The sequence below is a fragment of the Aotus nancymaae genome, unplaced genomic scaffold (genome assembly GCF_030222135.1).
Source record: "Aotus nancymaae isolate 86718 unplaced genomic scaffold, 86718_ANA_hifiasm-v0.15.2.pri h1tg000089l, whole genome shotgun sequence".
Taxonomy (NCBI): Eukaryota; Metazoa; Chordata; class Mammalia; order Primates; family Aotidae; genus Aotus; species Aotus nancymaae.
In genome coordinates this window covers 18,569,143-18,587,229 of record NW_026988504.1, presented here as the reverse complement: position 1 = coordinate 18,587,229, position 18,087 = coordinate 18,569,143, and the positions used below count along the sequence as shown (strand labels likewise).

The 18,087-nt window shown below is 52.5% G+C and overlaps 1 protein-coding gene across 2 annotated transcripts; it reads right to left on the bottom strand.

Annotated features, from left to right (window-relative positions):
• Positions 1-16: 16 nt before the first annotated feature.
• SMARCD2 (SWI/SNF related, matrix associated, actin dependent regulator of chromatin, subfamily d, member 2) lies at positions 17-10,839 on the bottom strand. Of its 2 annotated transcripts, none has more exons than XM_012443851.3 (13): positions 10,348-10,839; positions 5,607-5,791; positions 5,364-5,406; positions 5,092-5,214; positions 3,271-3,426; positions 2,575-2,670; positions 2,342-2,443; positions 2,037-2,198; positions 1,771-1,868; positions 1,448-1,583; positions 1,204-1,326; positions 972-1,073; positions 17-894 (listed from the first exon to the last, which is right to left on the bottom strand). In XM_012443851.3, the coding sequence occupies exons 1-13, from the start codon at positions 10,561-10,563 to the stop codon at positions 841-843; spliced, it is 1,596 nt and encodes a 531-aa protein (XP_012299274.2). In that variant the 5' UTR covers positions 10,564-10,839; the 3' UTR covers positions 17-840. The 2 variants fall into 2 exon arrangements, with proteins under 2 accessions (XP_012299274.2, XP_064225349.1); XM_064369279.1 differs by lacking the exon at positions 10,348-10,839 and adding an exon at positions 8,429-10,173.
• Between the last annotated feature and the right edge of the window lie 7,248 nt (positions 10,840-18,087).

The following is an 18,087-nucleotide window of genomic DNA, read 5'->3' as shown; positions in this document are numbered from 1 at the left end:
GACCAGGTACCACCAATAGACAAAAGGATTTATTTGGAAATTTCCAAACCTTCCAGAAGTGGCACTCACCAAGCCCCTAGGCCCATCCTCCTCACCAAGCTCCAAAGGGTAACACCAATCCTCCCAGCCTCCCCATGCACACACCCATACCTCAGGCCATGCTAGAGAACTGGAGTATCCCCTCCACGGCCCATGCCACTGGAGAGGCAGCCCTCTGGCATCCCAGGAGATGATGGCGGCCAGAGCCGCTTGCATAGATTGAGGAAAGAAAACAAGGAGGCACCAAACGGGGCTCCCTGAAAACCCCCAACTTTCCCCTGTACAAAAAAAGTGGCTCCCACATAGAAAACTTGCTCCCAAAATAGTGCAAAAACCCAAAGGAAAGGAAAAAACCAGCAGCAAGGCTGGGCTTGTAGGAATGGCAAAGAACTTTGGTTTAGAAGGGCTAGGAAGAGTCTGGGCTGAACCTCCTCTTCCTGGCCCAGCTCTCCAGAGCCAGCTCTGACCCTCACCCCAGGGGGTTGTCTGTAAACATGCAAACCCAGCAGCCTTTGGTTCCAAAATTGTTACAAAGCACAGCCTCCAGCAGTCCTACTTGGGCCTGCCTGCAGCGGGCAGAGGAGGCATCTGCTGAACCCAATTAAAGCCAATGCAAAAAGAATAAGGCTTTGGGGACCAAGCAACAAGGACTCCTATCACTACATTTATAAAACTAAAGCTGCGGAGCAGAGGGTGACAGCAGACACTCCTCACCCCAATCTACATGTCTGAGGCCCCAGCAAGGACCCAGAGGGTGGTCTGTCTCCAGGGCTGGGAAGAAAGGAAGAGATCCCTGAGCAGTTAGGTCAGGCGAATTCCTAGCACCTGTTCCAGTTCCTGCCTTCGCTGCTGCACCTGGAGAAGGGAGAGACCAAATGGCTCAGGTCTTTGCTACTCGCAACCACAGGAGAGAAAACAGGGCAGAGCCTCACCTTGGCAAAGATGTGCCTGCCTACTGCTTCCTGGGCCCAGGGCTGGTGGTAGAAAGCAGCTCGTCTCTCCTCCTCAGGATTTCCAATCACATCAGTGATGATCTGCAAAGAGCCAGGAGGAAAGCTATAGCATAATCGATCCCCACCCCGAGCCAATCCACCCTGGAACTGCTGTGGGTAAAAATCACCCAGAGCATTACACAGGAGTCCCCCTTGGGAAAGAGGACTACACCTTGAGGTCTCGGCGCTGGGAACGGAGCCACTCCTGGATGAAGTCCTGGGGGTCAGTGCTAAAGCTGAGCATGAAATCCCTCTGGGTCTTTAGCTGGTTGATGGACTCAATGGTCTCATGGATCTGGGGAGGGGTACATGTGTCAGACTGTACCCCCAAAGCTTAAACACAAAGGACTGAGCCAGAGTTGCCAGCCTACCCCCATCCTGGGCCCCAGAGGAAGCTGTGGAGGCAGAGGGCCCACCTTGACATCAAGGGAGGCGATCTCCTGCTGATTGGTGGTAGAGGCCAGAAAATTGCTCATCTGGGCCTTCAGCGGGTCGTCTACCTCCACGTCAATGTCGTAACAGGCTGTCTTCTTCTGGTCATTAGGGTCCACACTGCAGATAGCACATGAGGAGGGAAGGCACATAGCTGTCTTCATCCTGCCCACCTGGGCCAAACCTGGGGCCCATTCGCACACACACAATCGGGGAGCAGGAAACCTGCTGTTCTCCTTGGTTTTAGTTCAAGTCAAGGGTCAATCTGCTCTTAGCAGAGACTTCCTGTCCCCCTCCTTGCATTTACCTAATGACATGGTTGATGACAATGGGGTCCGGGTGCTGCAGCAACCCTGCCAGCTTCATGGGAATCTCCGAAAAACGGAGTCGGCCACAACTGAAGATCTGGAGGAAATACCAAAGGCTCAGCATTGCCTTGTGGGCCCAGTGGAGTGGACCATTCCAGGACCAGTGAGGGCAGCAGTCTGCAGGCTGTGGCCAAGGAGTGGCCAAGGAGTAGCCTAGAAGGCAAGGCAAGGGCTGAGACAGCAGAGGGGCTGGCATCTGGCTAACCTGGCGGAAATAGCGGTTGCAGTTGATGTACTCCCGCTCATGCCCGTCCTGCAGCTGGTTATGCTTGATGTAAAGCCACAGGGCCTGCATGATGGCAGCCCTTGTCTGCGTGTGCACTCCCAGCAGCCTCGCCAATCGGGGGTCCAATTTGTACTGGGGAGGCTGGAATTGGATGGAGGGGAGTCAGGATGGATTCTTGTAGTAAAAGCAGGAAAATCGGGCAGGGACAGGAAGGGTTTATAGCAATGAACTCCCCTCCTGAGGGGTCCCTGTGGTCCCAGAAATGACCCCAGGGCCTCGGTCACCTGATGATCCAGCATGAGCAGGAGGGTGCACTTGACATTGAGGTCTCCAGGCCGTTTTACCTGGAAGCCATCTGTCTCCTGGGTGGTGGGCATCCGGTGCCACTGGCAGGGAGAGAAGTATGGCTTATCACCAAGGGGCTGGGCGTGAACAAAGGGCCTTCCAAGGGGCCTGAGGCCATTTCCCTGCCAAATCGGTATGTCAGCCTGCCTTAGTGCCCCAGGCCCACTCTTACCTCCACCAGGTGATTGTCAGGCCCATACAGCTCCTTGTCCAGCTCAATGACCAGGCTCTTAAAGAATGAAGAAAACTTCCTCTTCTGTTTGCTAGGCTGGGGATGGAAAGGGGTGTGAGAAGGTGCTGCTGAGCTCTCAAATCTCAAGCTATGCTAAATCCCAAAAAACAGGAGCCCCATTTCAGCCCTGCAGCTCAGGGTACTGAGGATTCCTGGCCCTGAAGGAAGAAATCAGGATTCTGGGCAGACTGGAGGCAGGGAAATGGCGCCCTCTTGCTGCCCACGAGGGACTTCCTCGAGACACTAGACTGCCATCTGCAGGAGCACTGTAATCACACAAATCAACCTCTAACAGGCTTGGAGCAGCGCCCCCTCCCTTTGGCAGGACTTCCCTGGAAGCGCCCAAGTGTCTGGCCCAGTCTTTTTTCTGAGACACCATCTCACTCTGTCTAGCCTGAAGTGCAGTGGCATGATCATAACTCACTGAAGCTCAATCTCCTAGGCTTAAGCCATCCTCCTGCGTCAGACTTACGAGTAGCTGGGACTATAGGCGTGTGCCATGACACCCAACTAATTTTTAAATTTTTTGTAAAGACGGGGTCTAGCTCTGCTGCTCAAGCTAGTCTCAAACTCCTTGGTCCCAGTCCTAAACCCACACAGGCCTTCTCCCCTCCAGACACTCCCTCCCCAACTCACATCATCCAGCAGTTTTCCTTCCACTCGGAGTTCCCAGGAAGCCACCTTGTCCCCTGCTGGGGTTCCCCCGGGGGTCCCTGCAGTTCCTGCACTGTCACCTTCTGCCTTGCTGGGACTGAATGTGTTGGAAATGTAGATCCGAAGCTTTCGCTTTTGCTAAAGAGAGAAAGGCAATCGACTGGAGGTAGACCAAGACATTGGGACACAGTACTACCCCATCTTCTCATATGAGCCATTCAACAATCAATACTGAGCACCAGGAGCCAGCCAGGCACCTTGTCAGGTACTGGGAATCAGAAGTAATAAGTCCCAGTCTTTTTTTTTTTTTTTAAGACATGGTCTCACTATCACCCAGGCTGGAGTGCGGTGTCATGATCTCAGCTCACTTGCAACCTCCGCCTCCCAGGTTCAAGCTATTCTCCTGCCTCAGCCTCCCAAGTAGCCGGGACTACAGGTACGTGCCACCACACCCAGCTAATTTGTGTTTTTAGTAAAGACAGTGTTTCACCATGTTGGCTAGGCTGGTCTTGAACTTCTGACCTCAGGTGATCAGCCCTCTTCAGCCTCCTAAAGTGCCGAGATTACAGGCATGAGCCACTGCATCCGGCCGAACTCACCATTTTACGGGGAAAGAGATGCATCACCAACAATGCCAGCACAGTCGGACTGGTGCTGTGTTGTGACAGAGGAACACATACACAGTGACCGGGCAAATCGGCGGCCTCTGGCTCACATCTTACATGAAACCCAAACACCTGTCATGGCCCCAAAATATCCTAGTCTCCTGGAAAGCATTCATTCACCACTCAGGGGACTGTTCTAGATTATTATTAGAAAAGCCTCTCGGTCGGGTATGGTGGCTCACACCTGTAATTCCAGCACTTTGGGAGGCCAAGGTGGGCGGATCACCTGAGGTCAGGAGTTCAAGATCAGCCTGGCTAACATGGTGATACTAAAAATACAAAAATCAGCCAGTCCTGGGGACAGATGTCTGTAATCCCAGCTACTCAGGAGGCTGAGGCAGGAAGAACTGCTTGAACCCAGGAGGCGGAGGTTGTAGTGAGTTGAGATCGCACCACTGCACTCCAACCTGGGCGAAAGAGCGAGACTCTGTCTCAAAAGAAAAAAAGGCTGGGCGCGGTGGCTCACACTGTAATCCCAGCACTTTGGGAGGCCAAGGTGGGCAGATCACAAGGTCAGGAGTTTGAGACCAGCCTAGCCAATATAGTGAAACCCTGTCTCTACTAAAAATACAAAAATTAGCCGGGTGTGGTGGTATGCGCCTATAGTCCCAACTACTCGGGAGGCTGAGGCAGGAGAATCGCTTGAACCTGGGAGGTGGAGGTTGCAGTGAGCCGAGATTGCACCACTGCACTCCAGCCTGCGCAACAGAATGAGACTCTGTCTCAAAAAAAAAAAAAAAGAAAAAAAGAAAAGCTGCTCTATGGATGGGGAAGGAGAAAGCAACTACCTTTATCTTCTAGTCTAGTAGTTTTCAAAGTTTTGATCACGACCTATAAGATTTACATTTTCAATTATGACACAAGGTCTGCATATTTATCTGAAACAAAAATTTCATGAAAGAATACCTTTACTACTATGGTTAGTACTATTGTGAAGTATTTTTAGATTTTCTACTGTCATACATTCATTTGAAACATACTGGTCCCAACACATTCAACTGAGTTTGTGCTTTACTAGCAGGCTGCATCCTGCATGTGAAAAACACAGCTCTAGCCCGACTCGCTTGGTCCCTGGAAAACAAGGGGGTAGAGGGCAAGGAAACCTGGGACGGCTGGAGGTGGTCAGGGCCACACATACCGTCAGAGGCTTTTTGATGGCCTCCTGGATCTCCATTCGTTTGCGAGCAATGGTCTGATCCAGCTTCCGCTCAAAAGCCAAGAGATCCATGTAGGCCTGAGACTCTGGGACAAGCTCCCGGATCTGGAGGAAGGTAGCAGGAGCTCATCAGCTTGCTTCAGCCGAAGCCTGGCTCTTTCCTCCCTTCCTCCTGCAGCCCAGGGTTGAGGGAGATGGATGCCCACCCCCAGGCGGCCACTGGGCAGGCCTCCAGGCCTCCTCTCAACACTTACTCGCTGAGGTAGAACCTTATCTGCCATCTTCCTCCTCTTTAACCTGGGGAGGACAGAAACCCACTTAAGAGGTCAATGGTCCAAAAAAGGACACTTGCCCCCCAACACCCCTCCAGTCTCCAGGACCGTCTACCCCAGGAAAGCCAGGAGTTCCTCAGTCACTAAAGCTCTTAAGATAGAAGCGAACCCTCTCCTACCACCAGAGCTGAATTAGGTAGAGTGGGAGAAGCAGGATGCTCTTACCCCCGGCGCTGGGCAGGCATGGGGGGCTGCACCTGAGGCACAAGCAGGCGTTTTCGGAATGGATCCATCATGGTAGGTGGCATGCCAGGTCGAAGTGGAGCTGCTGCACCAAATGGGGAGCCAGCAGGGGGTCCCACCTGCAACCCAGCCATGGGCATCCGGTTCCCTGGTGACATGCCAGGTCGCTGGGGGAAGTGAGCCAACGGGGGTGTATAGGTCAGGGGCAGGGCCCTCTGGGACCCATAGCCCATGCCCTCCATCCCTCTCGTCACCCAGGTCGGGCCTGCTGGAGCAGCAAGTCAGAGCCCTGCTAGAGTACCAGGAACAAAGAGGAGCGGGCACCTGAGCACAGAGTGTAAACCACACCTGCCCCGCCCCCTGCAACCGCCCTGGCAGCTGTGCCAGCGAATGAGGCCTGCCAGAACCTGGGCCAGGAGGAGGGTCCTGCCTGCAGAGGGAAGGGCCTAGGGGAGCTTTTCAGGGCCCATTGCCACCTTCCAGCCCCAGCATGCTGTGCCCTATTTCTTGGGACAAGCCTGTCCCTATTCCGTCAGATGGTCTCACCAAGCCCTGCCCTCCTCTTTCCCCCATCATGAGGGAGAAGCACAGCTGGGAGGCATGGGTGCAATGTTACTGCCAGGCAGAGGGGTGAGTATACTATGGTATGAGCAGGCCGACAGGCAGAGCCCCAATCCCTATCCTCTGTGGCCGAGGGAGAAAGGGGTCGGGTAGGCAAGAGCACCCCAGGTGAGCAAGGCTGCAACAGGATGGCTTGGAATGTGTACCACCTGGTGGGGGTGGCCTCAGGCAGGGTACAGGGACAGTCTGGTCACCATGAAGCCCCTATCCACAGCCCAGAACTGGACCTTTCTTTTACCTCCCTACTGCCCTACTACCACCCCTATGCCAGAAGACCCCAGAAGGGAAGCTATGGCTCCTGGGTGGCCTGTGGGAAAGAGAGCGGCTGGCACCTGGACTCTGCCCATGGTCCAGGCACCACCTGACAGCCAGGACTGGCTCCAGCTCCGTGAAGACCTGGCAATCCCAAGCTAGAGAAGGGGGCTAAGATGATCCTGGGAGGCAAGGATCAGAGGCCCAGGCTGAGCAGCACGAAAGTGGGAAACAGAAACAGTTTCTTTAGATGCCTGCAGAAGGATTTCCCACCTGAGGCCTTGCTCCCCGACATTTCTGTGGAACCCATCTGGGAGTCACCTCCGCCCCTCCCTCCCATGGCTGCTGCCTGCAAGGCCTGTTTGGCAGCTCTGCCTCGCACACACTGTCCCTGGCAGCTTCACAGGGCTGGCCCCAGGGCCCAGATTATGCAACGAGCACAACCAGCCAACCAAGTCCAGGAGGGTGGAGACTTGTACCAAATCAAAGGACCCTCCCCCACCCCAGCAACATGGAGATGAGATTTTTCCCCAACCTCTTCATCTCACACCAAACCCATGTTCCCAACACAGAGGGTCAGATTCTTGACCAGATGTGGATGGAGATGGAAAGAAACATGACCCACAGCCATGAGGATGGGGAGAGGAGGAACGCGGTGGGAGGAAGTGTTTGGGAGAATAAAAAGCTCAAAGTGGGGGGCTCTGGGGCTTTGGGAGTCCTGCCAAAGTCTTTCTCCATCAGGAAGAGATTAATCAGAGCTGTTGAAAGGCAAGACAGCCTCTTTCTCTGCCTTAAGGATGGTTCTTTCTCTGGCCTGAGATTATAGAAAAAAACAAAGTGTGGCTACAGTTGTAAGCTCAGGGTGCAGACATCTCAGACTTGAGATTTTCCTAGTGCCCGAGACACAGACTGGGAAAATCGAAGCAGTGGGTCCTGCAGAGTGTGAGTGACAGCCCTGTGACCCCCAAGAAGCTCCCCCCTGGGGCTTTCACAAAACCTGCAGCACCACCCATCCCTCCTGGCCAGGTACTAGGGGGAACAGGAAGTCCCAAGACAAGGCCACACAGGCGGGGCCTGGAATAGGCTCCACCCAGACATCTGCCACAGACTTCCCGGGCCCAGAGCCCCCAGCTCACTCAGGGCCCCAGGGGAAGGCTGCTTATAGTTCAAGTACCAGCCGAGCCTTGCCAAGCTCCATACCTGGGCTTTGAGACACCAGCAACTCCTCCCCGTTCAAAAAAAAAAAAAAAAAGTCCAGAACTCTGAGTCTCCCAAACTCCCTGCCTGCAGCAGGACCAGGTAGCCCTGGCTCAATCCCCTGAACCCCAGAAGCATGCAACGCCCTCCTCTCCCTTGGCCTGGCACCAGCCCATATTCTAAGCTTAACTCTAACACCACCACCACCCAGGGCAGCAGGGCAGGAGGCTGGGTCTGATGCTGTGGCCGCCAGGTGAGGCATCCAGGACTCTGGTGAGTATGCTTTGCCCTGCCCCAAACGTGGCCCTGATGCTCCTGGAGACGGCCTGAGGGCCTCGGTTGGAGAAACTACTACCACCCTCCCATGAGTAAAAAGGATCTTGAAATTTTTGAACTCTCTGGAGTGGACCCAACAATCTGTGGTTTTTGTTATTTTGTTGCCCAGGCTGGAGTGCAGTGGCAGGATCATAGCTCAATGCAGCCTTGAACTCTTGGACTCAAGCAATCCTCTTGTCACAGCATCCTGAGTACCTGGGACCATAAGTGCACACGACCACACTTGGCTAAATTTTTTTTAAGAGGCGACGGCCTATGTTGCCTAGGCTGGTCTTGAACACCTGCTTTCAAGCAATCCTGTTTGCCCCCCACCCCCGCCCCCCTGCCAAAGTGCTGGGATTACAGGTGTGAGCCACCACATCCAGCCCTGGAGGGTTTCTTTTTTAGGCTCCTGTTACCTGTGATCCGCAGCTAGAGCCACCCTCTGGAGGGAGGTCATCGCTTCCCTTCTTTCAACAGGCTCCCCTATTTGCTCAGCTTGGGCTTCAAATCCTCGAGTTTCCAGCACATCTCATGAGCCCTAACAGATAGGAATCCCTTTGTTCCCCAGATCTAAAGTCCCTTCTCCTGGAAGTCATACAACTGGACTTGGAAACAGGGCAAGTAGGATCCTCTTCAAACTCAGCCAAAGTTAGCTGGCCGGGTTCTCCTTTTCATCTACCTCTCCTGCCAGGAGGAAGAGGAAAGCTAGTGGGATGGGAAACCCAGATTCAGGGCCATTTCCAACTTCCCCCCAGCTAGCAGCCCAGGCCTAACCAGCCAGCCAGCTTGGCCTTGCCACAGGCCCAAGGCCACCCCCCACCAAACACTGTGGAATCCATCCTCTCAGGGGCTTTCCGAAGGGCACATTTCCTATGGCTTACATGCCAAGGAAACTGGAGCAGCTTGTCTGTTTCAGGTCCCTCCAAGGCCGAAGGCCCACAGGTGGTGCCCAGGCCAGGTCTCAGAGAGCAGGTCTGAGGGCACCAATGACTGATGCATGGAGCCCTCAGCAACACCCTGGGCCCATGAATCCCCAGGGGGAGAGCAAGGTGGGAAAGACCGGCCCCAGCTGGAGTCTCTGGGACCAGGTCTGTCTCTGCCCATACCCAGATTCTTTGTTTTCTCTTAAGGAGGAAGAATGAGTAAGGAGGGAAAAAAATCCAGTCAAAGTGTCCCTAATTAAGCATCTCCTTAGAAGTGAGGCGCAGGGGGCAGATGGGCTGTGTATACTCCACGAGGATCCCTAAGGACCTCCACCTGGAGACCTGAGTCGAAAACAGAGGAAGCCTCACGACGGACCCGGGGAGATGAGGAAGACGCCAGCGTCAAATGCTGGGGCACATGGCTTGGGATGTGGCCGAGTTAGAACCTGAATGACAAATAGAAGTGCAGAGCCAGTGGGAAGGCAGATGGGCAGTTTCTAAGCCTTCTGGGGCAACCTGAACAGCAGACTTGGGGACTGGCAGGGTCAGGCTGAGGTCCTCACACACTGAGCAGAAGTCGCTGCCTTGCAAGGGCTTTTGAAGCTGCAACCTAAGCAGCTCTCAAACCTCAAAGGAGTCAGGACGGCACTCTTTGAAGCAACTCTCGCAGACTCCTCCCGCCCCAGACCAGCAGGGCTCCACTCTGCACGTCCAGACTAATCAACTCCCGGACACTATGACAGCAGGCAGAAAGGCCAGAAGAGAGGCGGCCTGTGACTGGGCTGGGCCTCCCTTCAGGCCTGGCCACCACCGTCTCTGGTCTAAGCTGGAGTCCTCGCCAGCGAAGGCGCCGGCCCTGCCTCAGGAGTAAAGTCCGCCGGTGCCCAAGCTGGAATCCCCCGGCCCAAGCCTCCGCGTCCCGTGCCCGTGGGACGCCACGCTCCTTCCTCTTCATTAGCAGCCGGGAGCCATCTCAGACACGCTAGAGCTCGGCTCGGCCAGTTCCTAACCAGAAAAAACAGGGCAGACCAAGGCCGATGCAGGGTAACCACGGTTTCTCAGCGAAGGCCCTTTCCCAAACTTTCTCATCACTTCCAGCCCTCCTATCCTAGACTTCCCAACCCACCTGCCCACAATTCACTGGCTCCCCAAACTCCTCCATCTCCCAGTCACTCGGAATCCCTGTGCGAGGAAGCCCCCAGGCCTTCCAGCTGCTTCCAGCCCTCCGCTACGGAACCCGCTTCCTTTTCCCCACTCCTCCACCGCCACTCGCCGCACCCCGAGGGTCCCGGCCCGCCCTCCACCGTTCCTCAGGCACTCCCCAGGGCCCTCACTCGAGCCCCCCTCAGCCCCCGGCCCAGGCGCCCTCGCGGCGCCGCACGCCCCCGTCCGCTCGCGTCCTCTCTGCTCACCTGGTACTGCGCCGCGGGGCCCGCGGGGCCCATGGGGCGGAAGGCGGCGGCCCCGGGGCCCCCCACGCCTCCAGCCGGCCCTGGTCCCCGAAGCGCCGGTCCGGGCAGCATGCCGGGTCCCGCAGAAGGAGGTGGCGCTCCCAGGGCCGCGGCTACCGCGCCGCCTCCAGGGCTCAGCGGGGGCAGCGGGAACCCGCCCGCGCCTCGGCCCGACATCGCTCCGTCCCGTCCCGCGGTGCCGCGATCCGGAATCCGGGCTCCGTGTCGAGTCCGCTCCGCGCTCTGTGCTCCGTGATCCGGGACTTGGAGATCTTAATTCCGGGTGCCGGGGTTTGTCGATCCGGGCTCCAGGATTTCCTAATCCAAGTTTGCGAGTTCCTCACAGACCCGGTTCAGGACAGATTCCGCTCCTGCCCGGGAGATTCCGGATCCAGGATCCGCTGCGGGCCCGCCTGCCGTTCCCGGCCTCTGGAGGTTTGGCCGCCAGAGTCGAGTTACCCAGAGGCGGCTACGAACTCCCTGCCCCGCCCAACCCAGCCCAGCCCAGCCCTAGTCCCCGCCTCTACCTGGTGCCCAATGCTCGAGTGCCTCCTCGAATCCCGCCCCTCGCGAGACCCGCCCCCAGCGGGCACCGTCCCTAACCGCCGACCTCAGAGCCCCGCCCACACCCCTTGGCCAGCCCTTCGCCGGAGGGGCGGGAGCGGAAGCTGCGCACGGAAGCGCCGAGTGAGGCGTGGGGTTAGAGGTCTAAGGTCACTTATGGGCGTCACAGCGAATGAGCAGTTACTACTACTCTCCCCCGGTGTAGCACCCTCACCGAATTCCCCGGCCACACTCCCCGAAACTAGTTTTGTCAAGTCTCCTTTCTGCATCTTCCGCGTTAAAGACTCAACTGAGAGCTGGGAGCGCTGGCTCACGCCTGTAATCCCAGCACTTTGGGAGGCTGAGGCGGGCGGATCACCTGAGGTCAGAAGTTCGAGACCAGCCTGACCAACATGGAGAAACCCTGTCTCTACTAAAAATACAAAATTAGCCGGGCGTGGTGGGGGGCACCTGTAATCCCAGGTACTTGGGAGGCTGAAGCAGGAGAATCACTTGAACCCGGGAGGTGGAGTTTGCGGTGAGCCGAGATCGCGCCATTGCACACTCCAGCCTGGGCGACAAGAGCAAAATTCTGTCTCAAAAAAAAAAAAAAAAAAACCACTCAGCTGCTCTCTGGGGCAGGGCAGAACAGCAGCCAACTCGACTTCCTGTAAAAGCTCATCCTGGTGGCTCAGAACTGCCAAGGGACCTAGGCGACTCCAGACTTGACCCAGCTGGTGAGCGGTCGACTTGGCCAAGACAGTTCTTATCGCACATTTTTAACGTGGCCCTGCCTCACTTTAAAGAAGCCTGGTACTTTACTCCCCAGAAAATGCTTCTAGTCAAAAGAAATGTGGCTTATGAGAAATCTCCTCGCAGTTTTAAAAAAAGACGTCTTTCTCCAGTATTTATAGCACTTAATTTTCAAAAATGCAGTATCTTCAGATACACTGTCCTGTATCAAAGTATTCAAAAATGCTTCAGCTGTGCCAGGGAGCCTACCGTCTGATGGTCTGGGTCTCCTTGCCGTGATACGGACCAGTGCTGCTTAAACTTTAATGAGCACATAAAAAACACCTGAGGCTCTTACTAAACATGCAGATTATGATTCTTGAGGTCTGGGGCAGGGCCCAGGACTCTGCATTTCTAACAGGCTGCCAGCTGTGCTGTTGCTTCTCGGACCACACTGTCAAGAAGCTGGGATCAAATTTTTTTTTTTTTTACTATAATTGCTTTATTTTTTTTCAGCCCCAACCAAGTAATGCTTCCTTCCTTTCATCATAGCACCCCAGATCCTTTTTATAGTATAGTTCTCCAGCGCTTTTTAGAAATTACTTCTCATCTGTACATCCTTGTATCTTGTCTCTAATATGTAACCCTGTTTCTACTAAAAGTACAAAAATGCGCTAGGTGTGTAATTCCAGCTACATTGGAAGCTGAGGCACGAGAATCACTTGAATCTGAGAGGCAGAGATTACAACGAGCAGAGATCGCACCACTGTACTCCAGCCTGGGTGACGGAGTGAGACAGTCTCAATAAAGCAGCTCGAACAGTTAAATATAACTCAGTTCCTGTTAATCCCTTGTTTAAAACCCTCCCCAGCTCCCCATTGCTCTTAGATTGAATGTCATACTCCCTCCTGTGACATTTAAGGCTCTGCAGGACCTGGCCCCTGCTTACCTCCTTGGGTTCATTTTAAATCACTGCCTTTGGCTCTCTAAGCATCAGCTCAGATAGTCTCCTTGCAGTTTTCCAAACTGCCAAGCCCCTTCCCACCCCAAAGCCTCTCTGCTCTCTCATACCCTTACTTCCCATCAAGTGATTATCACAATATGTGATAGATGCTGGTAAAGAAGATAAATGAATAAACAGATCATTTCCCCACATGACAACTGCTAAGATAAGGTATTCACAAGGTACCATGGGGAAACAGGAGGCCTTTAATGAAGGAAAGGGATTAATAAAGACTTCTTGGAGGAGGTAACAGGTGAGTTAGGCAAAGAAGACAGAGTAAGAGTCAAAGGCATGAATGTGCACAGGATGAGGAGAATCAGAATCTGTGTTGCCAGATCACTGAATGTAAGAGACAGCTCCTCTTCTGTGAGCACACTGTGGTCACTTCTCCACACACATACTGTTACAGTCAGCACAGTCTAACAGGTAAAAAGCCTGATGAGTAGAGACTTGCAATGGTGGGAGCAGATACCAGCATGTAAGTGGGCTTTGGACCGGGCACGGTGGCTCACACCTGTAATCCTAGCACTTTGGGAGGCCGAGACAGGAGGATCACCTGAGGTCAGGAGTTTGAGACCAGCCTGACCAATGTGGTGAAACCCCATCTCTACTAAGTAGAGTACAAAAATTATGCCGGGCATGGTAGCTCACACTTGTAATCCCAGCACTTTGGGAGGCTGAGGCAGGCAGATCATGAGGTCAGGAGATGGAGACCATCCTTGCTGACACGGTGAAACCCCATCTCTACTAAAAATACAAAAAATTAGCCAGGCGTGGTGGTAGGTGCCTGTAGTCCCAGCTACTTAGAAGGCTGAGGCAGGGGAATCACTTGAATCAGGGAGAACCAGGGAGGTGGAGGCTGCAGTGTGCTGAGATCGTGCCACTATACTCCAGCCTGGGCGACAGAGCGAGACTCTGTCTAAAAAAAAAGTACAAAAATTAGCCAGGCATGGAGATGGAGGCATGCACCTGTAGTCCCAACTACTTGGGAGGCTGAGGCCAGAGAATTGCTTGAACCCGGGAGGCAGAGGTTGCAGTCAGCTGAGATCACGCCATTGCACTCCGGCCTGGGCAACAGAGACAGACTCCGTCTCAAAAAAAAAAAAAAAAAGAAAAGAAGAAGTAGGCTTTAGCCCTGGGAGTGCCGCTGCCTAGCTCAGAACATCATGAAAAACAATGGTTTCATTGCTTCCAGTGCTGCTGTGACAAGGAACTGGCAAGGAAAACCACAGAAATTTGGAAAGGCTCCACTGGAAAGTAAATTTGACAGATGGTGTTTATCACTTTGCTTTGGTTCTTCCATCAGAGTGAATGCCAGATGTTTTCTTCTGGTTTACAAGGTTGTGTTTTACATGTGAACGGCTCCTTTGCCCAAAGATCATGAAATGTTGCTCCCACAGCTAAGTGGGAGCACATAGGCAAGTGAGTCCTGTGCCAGGTCAGCAAAGTGTGATTTGCTCCTGTGTGAATCCAAGGTTTGGTGTTACATTTCTAGTGTTTTCTTTAAGTTGTGTAACACCATCAGTGTCCTACAATAAAGGATTGGCTGGATAATCCACATGAGACAATGTTATGCAGCCATTAAAAAGGATGCTGTAAAAGGCAAAATTATAGACATGGTAGGAAGATTAGTGGTTGCCAGGGATTAGGGTATGGGGGTGATTAGGTGAAGTACAGGGCATTTTTAGGGCAGTGAACCTATTCTGTATGATACAGTAACAGTGAATACATGACATTATGCATATGTGAAAACCAATAGAACTATATAACACAAACAGTGAGCTTTAATGTATATAGACTTTAGCTAACAATAATATATCAATACTGGTTCATTAATTGTAACCAATGTACCACACTAATGGAAGGTGTCAATAATAGGAGAAACTAGGGAGAGGGGAATATAGAACTCTTTGTACTATCTGCTCAAATTTTTTCTGTAAATCTGAAACTGTTCTAAAAAATAAAGTATAAAAAAGAAAAAAAAAGAAGTAGTGAGCTTCAAGGCTACAACCAGCCCAGGTGACACTCCTGGAATCTCTGGAACCAAGGGTGGGGGCATGATTCTACCACTTTTTCTCTTGTTTTCTTCCTATGCCAGGAAGAGGGTTATGACAGAGACCTGGGTGGCATTGCAGTCTAACAAGTCTCTTCCTGCTTACTTCTCAGACCCTCGCAGAAGTGACCTCCCGGCTTTTCAATTTGGACCCAGAGCTACTAGTAGAATTAAAAAATCACACTGGGCTGGGCACGGTGGCTCACGCCTGTAATCCCACCACTTTGGGAGGCCGAGGTGGGCAGATCACCTGAGGTCGGGAGTTCGATACTAGCCTGACCAACATGGAGAAACCCTGTCTCTACTAAAAATACAAAGTCAGCCAGGCGTGGTGGTGCATGCCTATAATCCCAGCTACTCTGGAGGCTGAGGCAGGAGAATCACTTGAACCCGGGAAGCGGAGGTTGCAGTAAGCTGAGATCACACCATTGCACTCCAGCCTGGGCAACAAGAGCAAAACTCTGTCTCAAAAAACAACAAAAAAACAGTCTGGGCCATGGGTGGCTCACACCTGTAATCCCAGTATTCTGGGAGGCTGTGGTAGGAGGATTCATTGAGGCTAGAAGTTTGAGACCAGCCTGGGCAATATAAGGAGACCCTGTCTCTATTTTAAAAATTAACAAAAAGCCAGACTCCTACCATAGAAGAACACTAAGGGAAGGGCCTCTAATGGGATCTCTGACTTATTCTGACTCCTCTTCTGGTCCCTAAATGTCCTTGTCTTGGGGGTTTCTATATTTAGATCTTTTCTCTATATTTGACCTACCTAGATATATTCATCTACTCCCAGTTGTTCAATTACTTTCTGATGACCCTAAATCTCCAACTCCAATTCCACCTCTCTATGGAGCTTCAGATCCATATTTCCAACTCCCTGCTGGATATTCCATTAGCCACTTAAACCCATCTGTTCCAAATCAATGTCTCATTGTCCTCTCAGTCTGCCTCTCCTCCCCATACCTATCTTGGGTGAGGGTATGAGGACATGGCGAAGGGCCAGCCCTGCCCTGCTGAGACATTCAAACTGGTCTTGCTGGCAAGTGAAAGCCGATGAAGATGGAGTGACACAACCAGATGCCCAGAGCACTGACAACCAAAAGCAAAGAGGAGAGTAGAGAAAGCCTTAATGATTTTATTTTACTTTTCTTGAGACAGAGTCTTGCTCTGTTGTCCAGGCTGGAGTGCAGTGGCATGATCTTGGCTCACTGCAACCTCGACCTCTTGGCCTCAAGTGATCCTCCCACCTCAGCTTCCTGACTAGCTGGGACTACAGGTGCATGCCCCCAAGTCCAGATAATTTTTGTGTTTTTTTGTAGAGCTGGGGTTTCACTCCTTAATGATTTTAATTCTGCTCTCACTTGGAATCACCATTCACTCTCCTGCTACCTTCATTCTTTTTTGTTTGTTTTTGAGACAGAGTCTCGCTCTGTTGCCCAGGCTGGAGTGCAGTGGAGTGATCTTGGCTCACTGCAACATCCACCTCCCTGGTTCAAATGATTCTCCTGCCTCAGCTTCCTGAGTAGCTGGGATTACAGGTGCAAGTTACTATGCCCGACTAATTTTTGTGTATTCTTAGTAGAGGTGGGGTTTCAGCATGCTGGCTAGGCTGGTTTTGAACTCCTGACCTTGTGATCTGCCCACCTCGGCCTCTCAAAGTGCTGGGATTACAGGCCTGAGCCACTGCACCTAGCTGCTAACCCCCACTCTTAGTCATCAAGTTTTACCTCCCAGATCTCTCTTGGATCCAGCCCACCCACCCGAGATCAGGTCCTTAGCAGCTCTTCCCTAACCCAGTGGCCTCTCTGCTGACTGACCATCCTACCACATGCCCCCTGCCAGTTTTATCTCAAGACAGCAAATCTGGTCACATCTCTCCATTTACCCACATCTGTGTGCCCTCCAATACCTTCAGCAGTGGGTTTTCAACTGTAGGCTGGCCGGGCACAGTGGCTCATGCCTGTAATCCCAGCACTTTGGAAGGCCAAGGCAGATGGATCACCTGAGGTCAGGAGTTTGAGACCAGACTGGCCAAGATGGTGAAACCCCGTCTCTACAAAAAAATACAAACATTAGCCAGGCGTGGAGGCACATGCCTGTTGTCCCAGCTACTCGGGAGGCTGAGGGAGGAGAATCGCTTGAATCCAGAAGGTGGAGGTTGCAGTGAGCTGAGACCACCCCACTGCACTCTAGCCTGGCTGACAGGGCTAGACGCCATCTCAAAAAACAAACAAGAAAAACTGTGGGCCTTTGGGTTTCTTGGAAACATAGGAGCTGTCGTGGAGAGCTGAGAGTGAGGTGGGAGTGCAGAATGAGGAATTCTTCTCTTGCCCATACCCACCCCTGCCCTTCAACCAAGCAGCTCTACATTTGTTGTTTTATATGTGGAGTGACCAGGCAGAATTTCTTTTGAAAAAGGGTTCCAGAACTCTAAAGTGTTGAAAAGCCAAAGGCTTACTGGAGAGTCTGTGCTAAACCTCTTAGCATGGCCTAATTCCTATCTGTCCTCACCTTTGCCTCTCCAGCCTTCTTCCTCTCAACAGTCCAAAATTGTTTTATTAATAAAACAACATGGTGAAACCCCATCTCTACTAAAAATACGAAAATTAGCTGGGCGTGGTGGCATGCACCTGTAGTCCCAGCTACTCGGGAGGCTGACGCAGGAGAATTGCTTGAACCTGGGAGGCGGAGGTTGCAGTGAGCAGAGATCGAGCCACTGCACTCCAGCCTGGCACCTGGTGACAGAGCAAGACTCTGTCTCAAAAAAAACAAAAAACAAAAAACAACAATGCTTATTATCCCCAATGATTTTCTTTTGATTCTAATTATTGTTCTTTTGAGATGTATACATTCACAGAAACAGCTCATGTATTCCACCATGAAGCCATACTGCACTCTGCCCTGAACATGCCAAGTCGTGCACCCTGTGGTTCCTTCGCCCATGATGTCACTGGGATGGACACTCCTCAAGGCAGGGCCTTTGTCTTATTTGCCATTGCATCCCAACTACCTGGAAACATACCTGGTATAAAGTTAAACACAAATACGTATTTATCAAATGAATAATTGCTCTTTCCCAGTTCTCTGCCATGCAAGCGTCTCTGTTTATCCTTCAAGGGCAATCCAAATGTCACGGCCTCTGGAATTTTCCATGACAGGAATCCCCACCCTCCAACTGTCAGCATCAATTTCTTGCTCTCTTTCGTGTTTTCTCGAACACTCAGTCTAGGTTTCTACAAGAATATTTATCATATTGTGCAGTGGCTTTTGTCTGCAACTCTGTCTCCATCCACACTCCCCTCCAGTGTGAACTCCAAGAGGACAAGGACCATGCAGAAACTGCCTGCTCAGGAAATAACTCTGATAAAAGTTA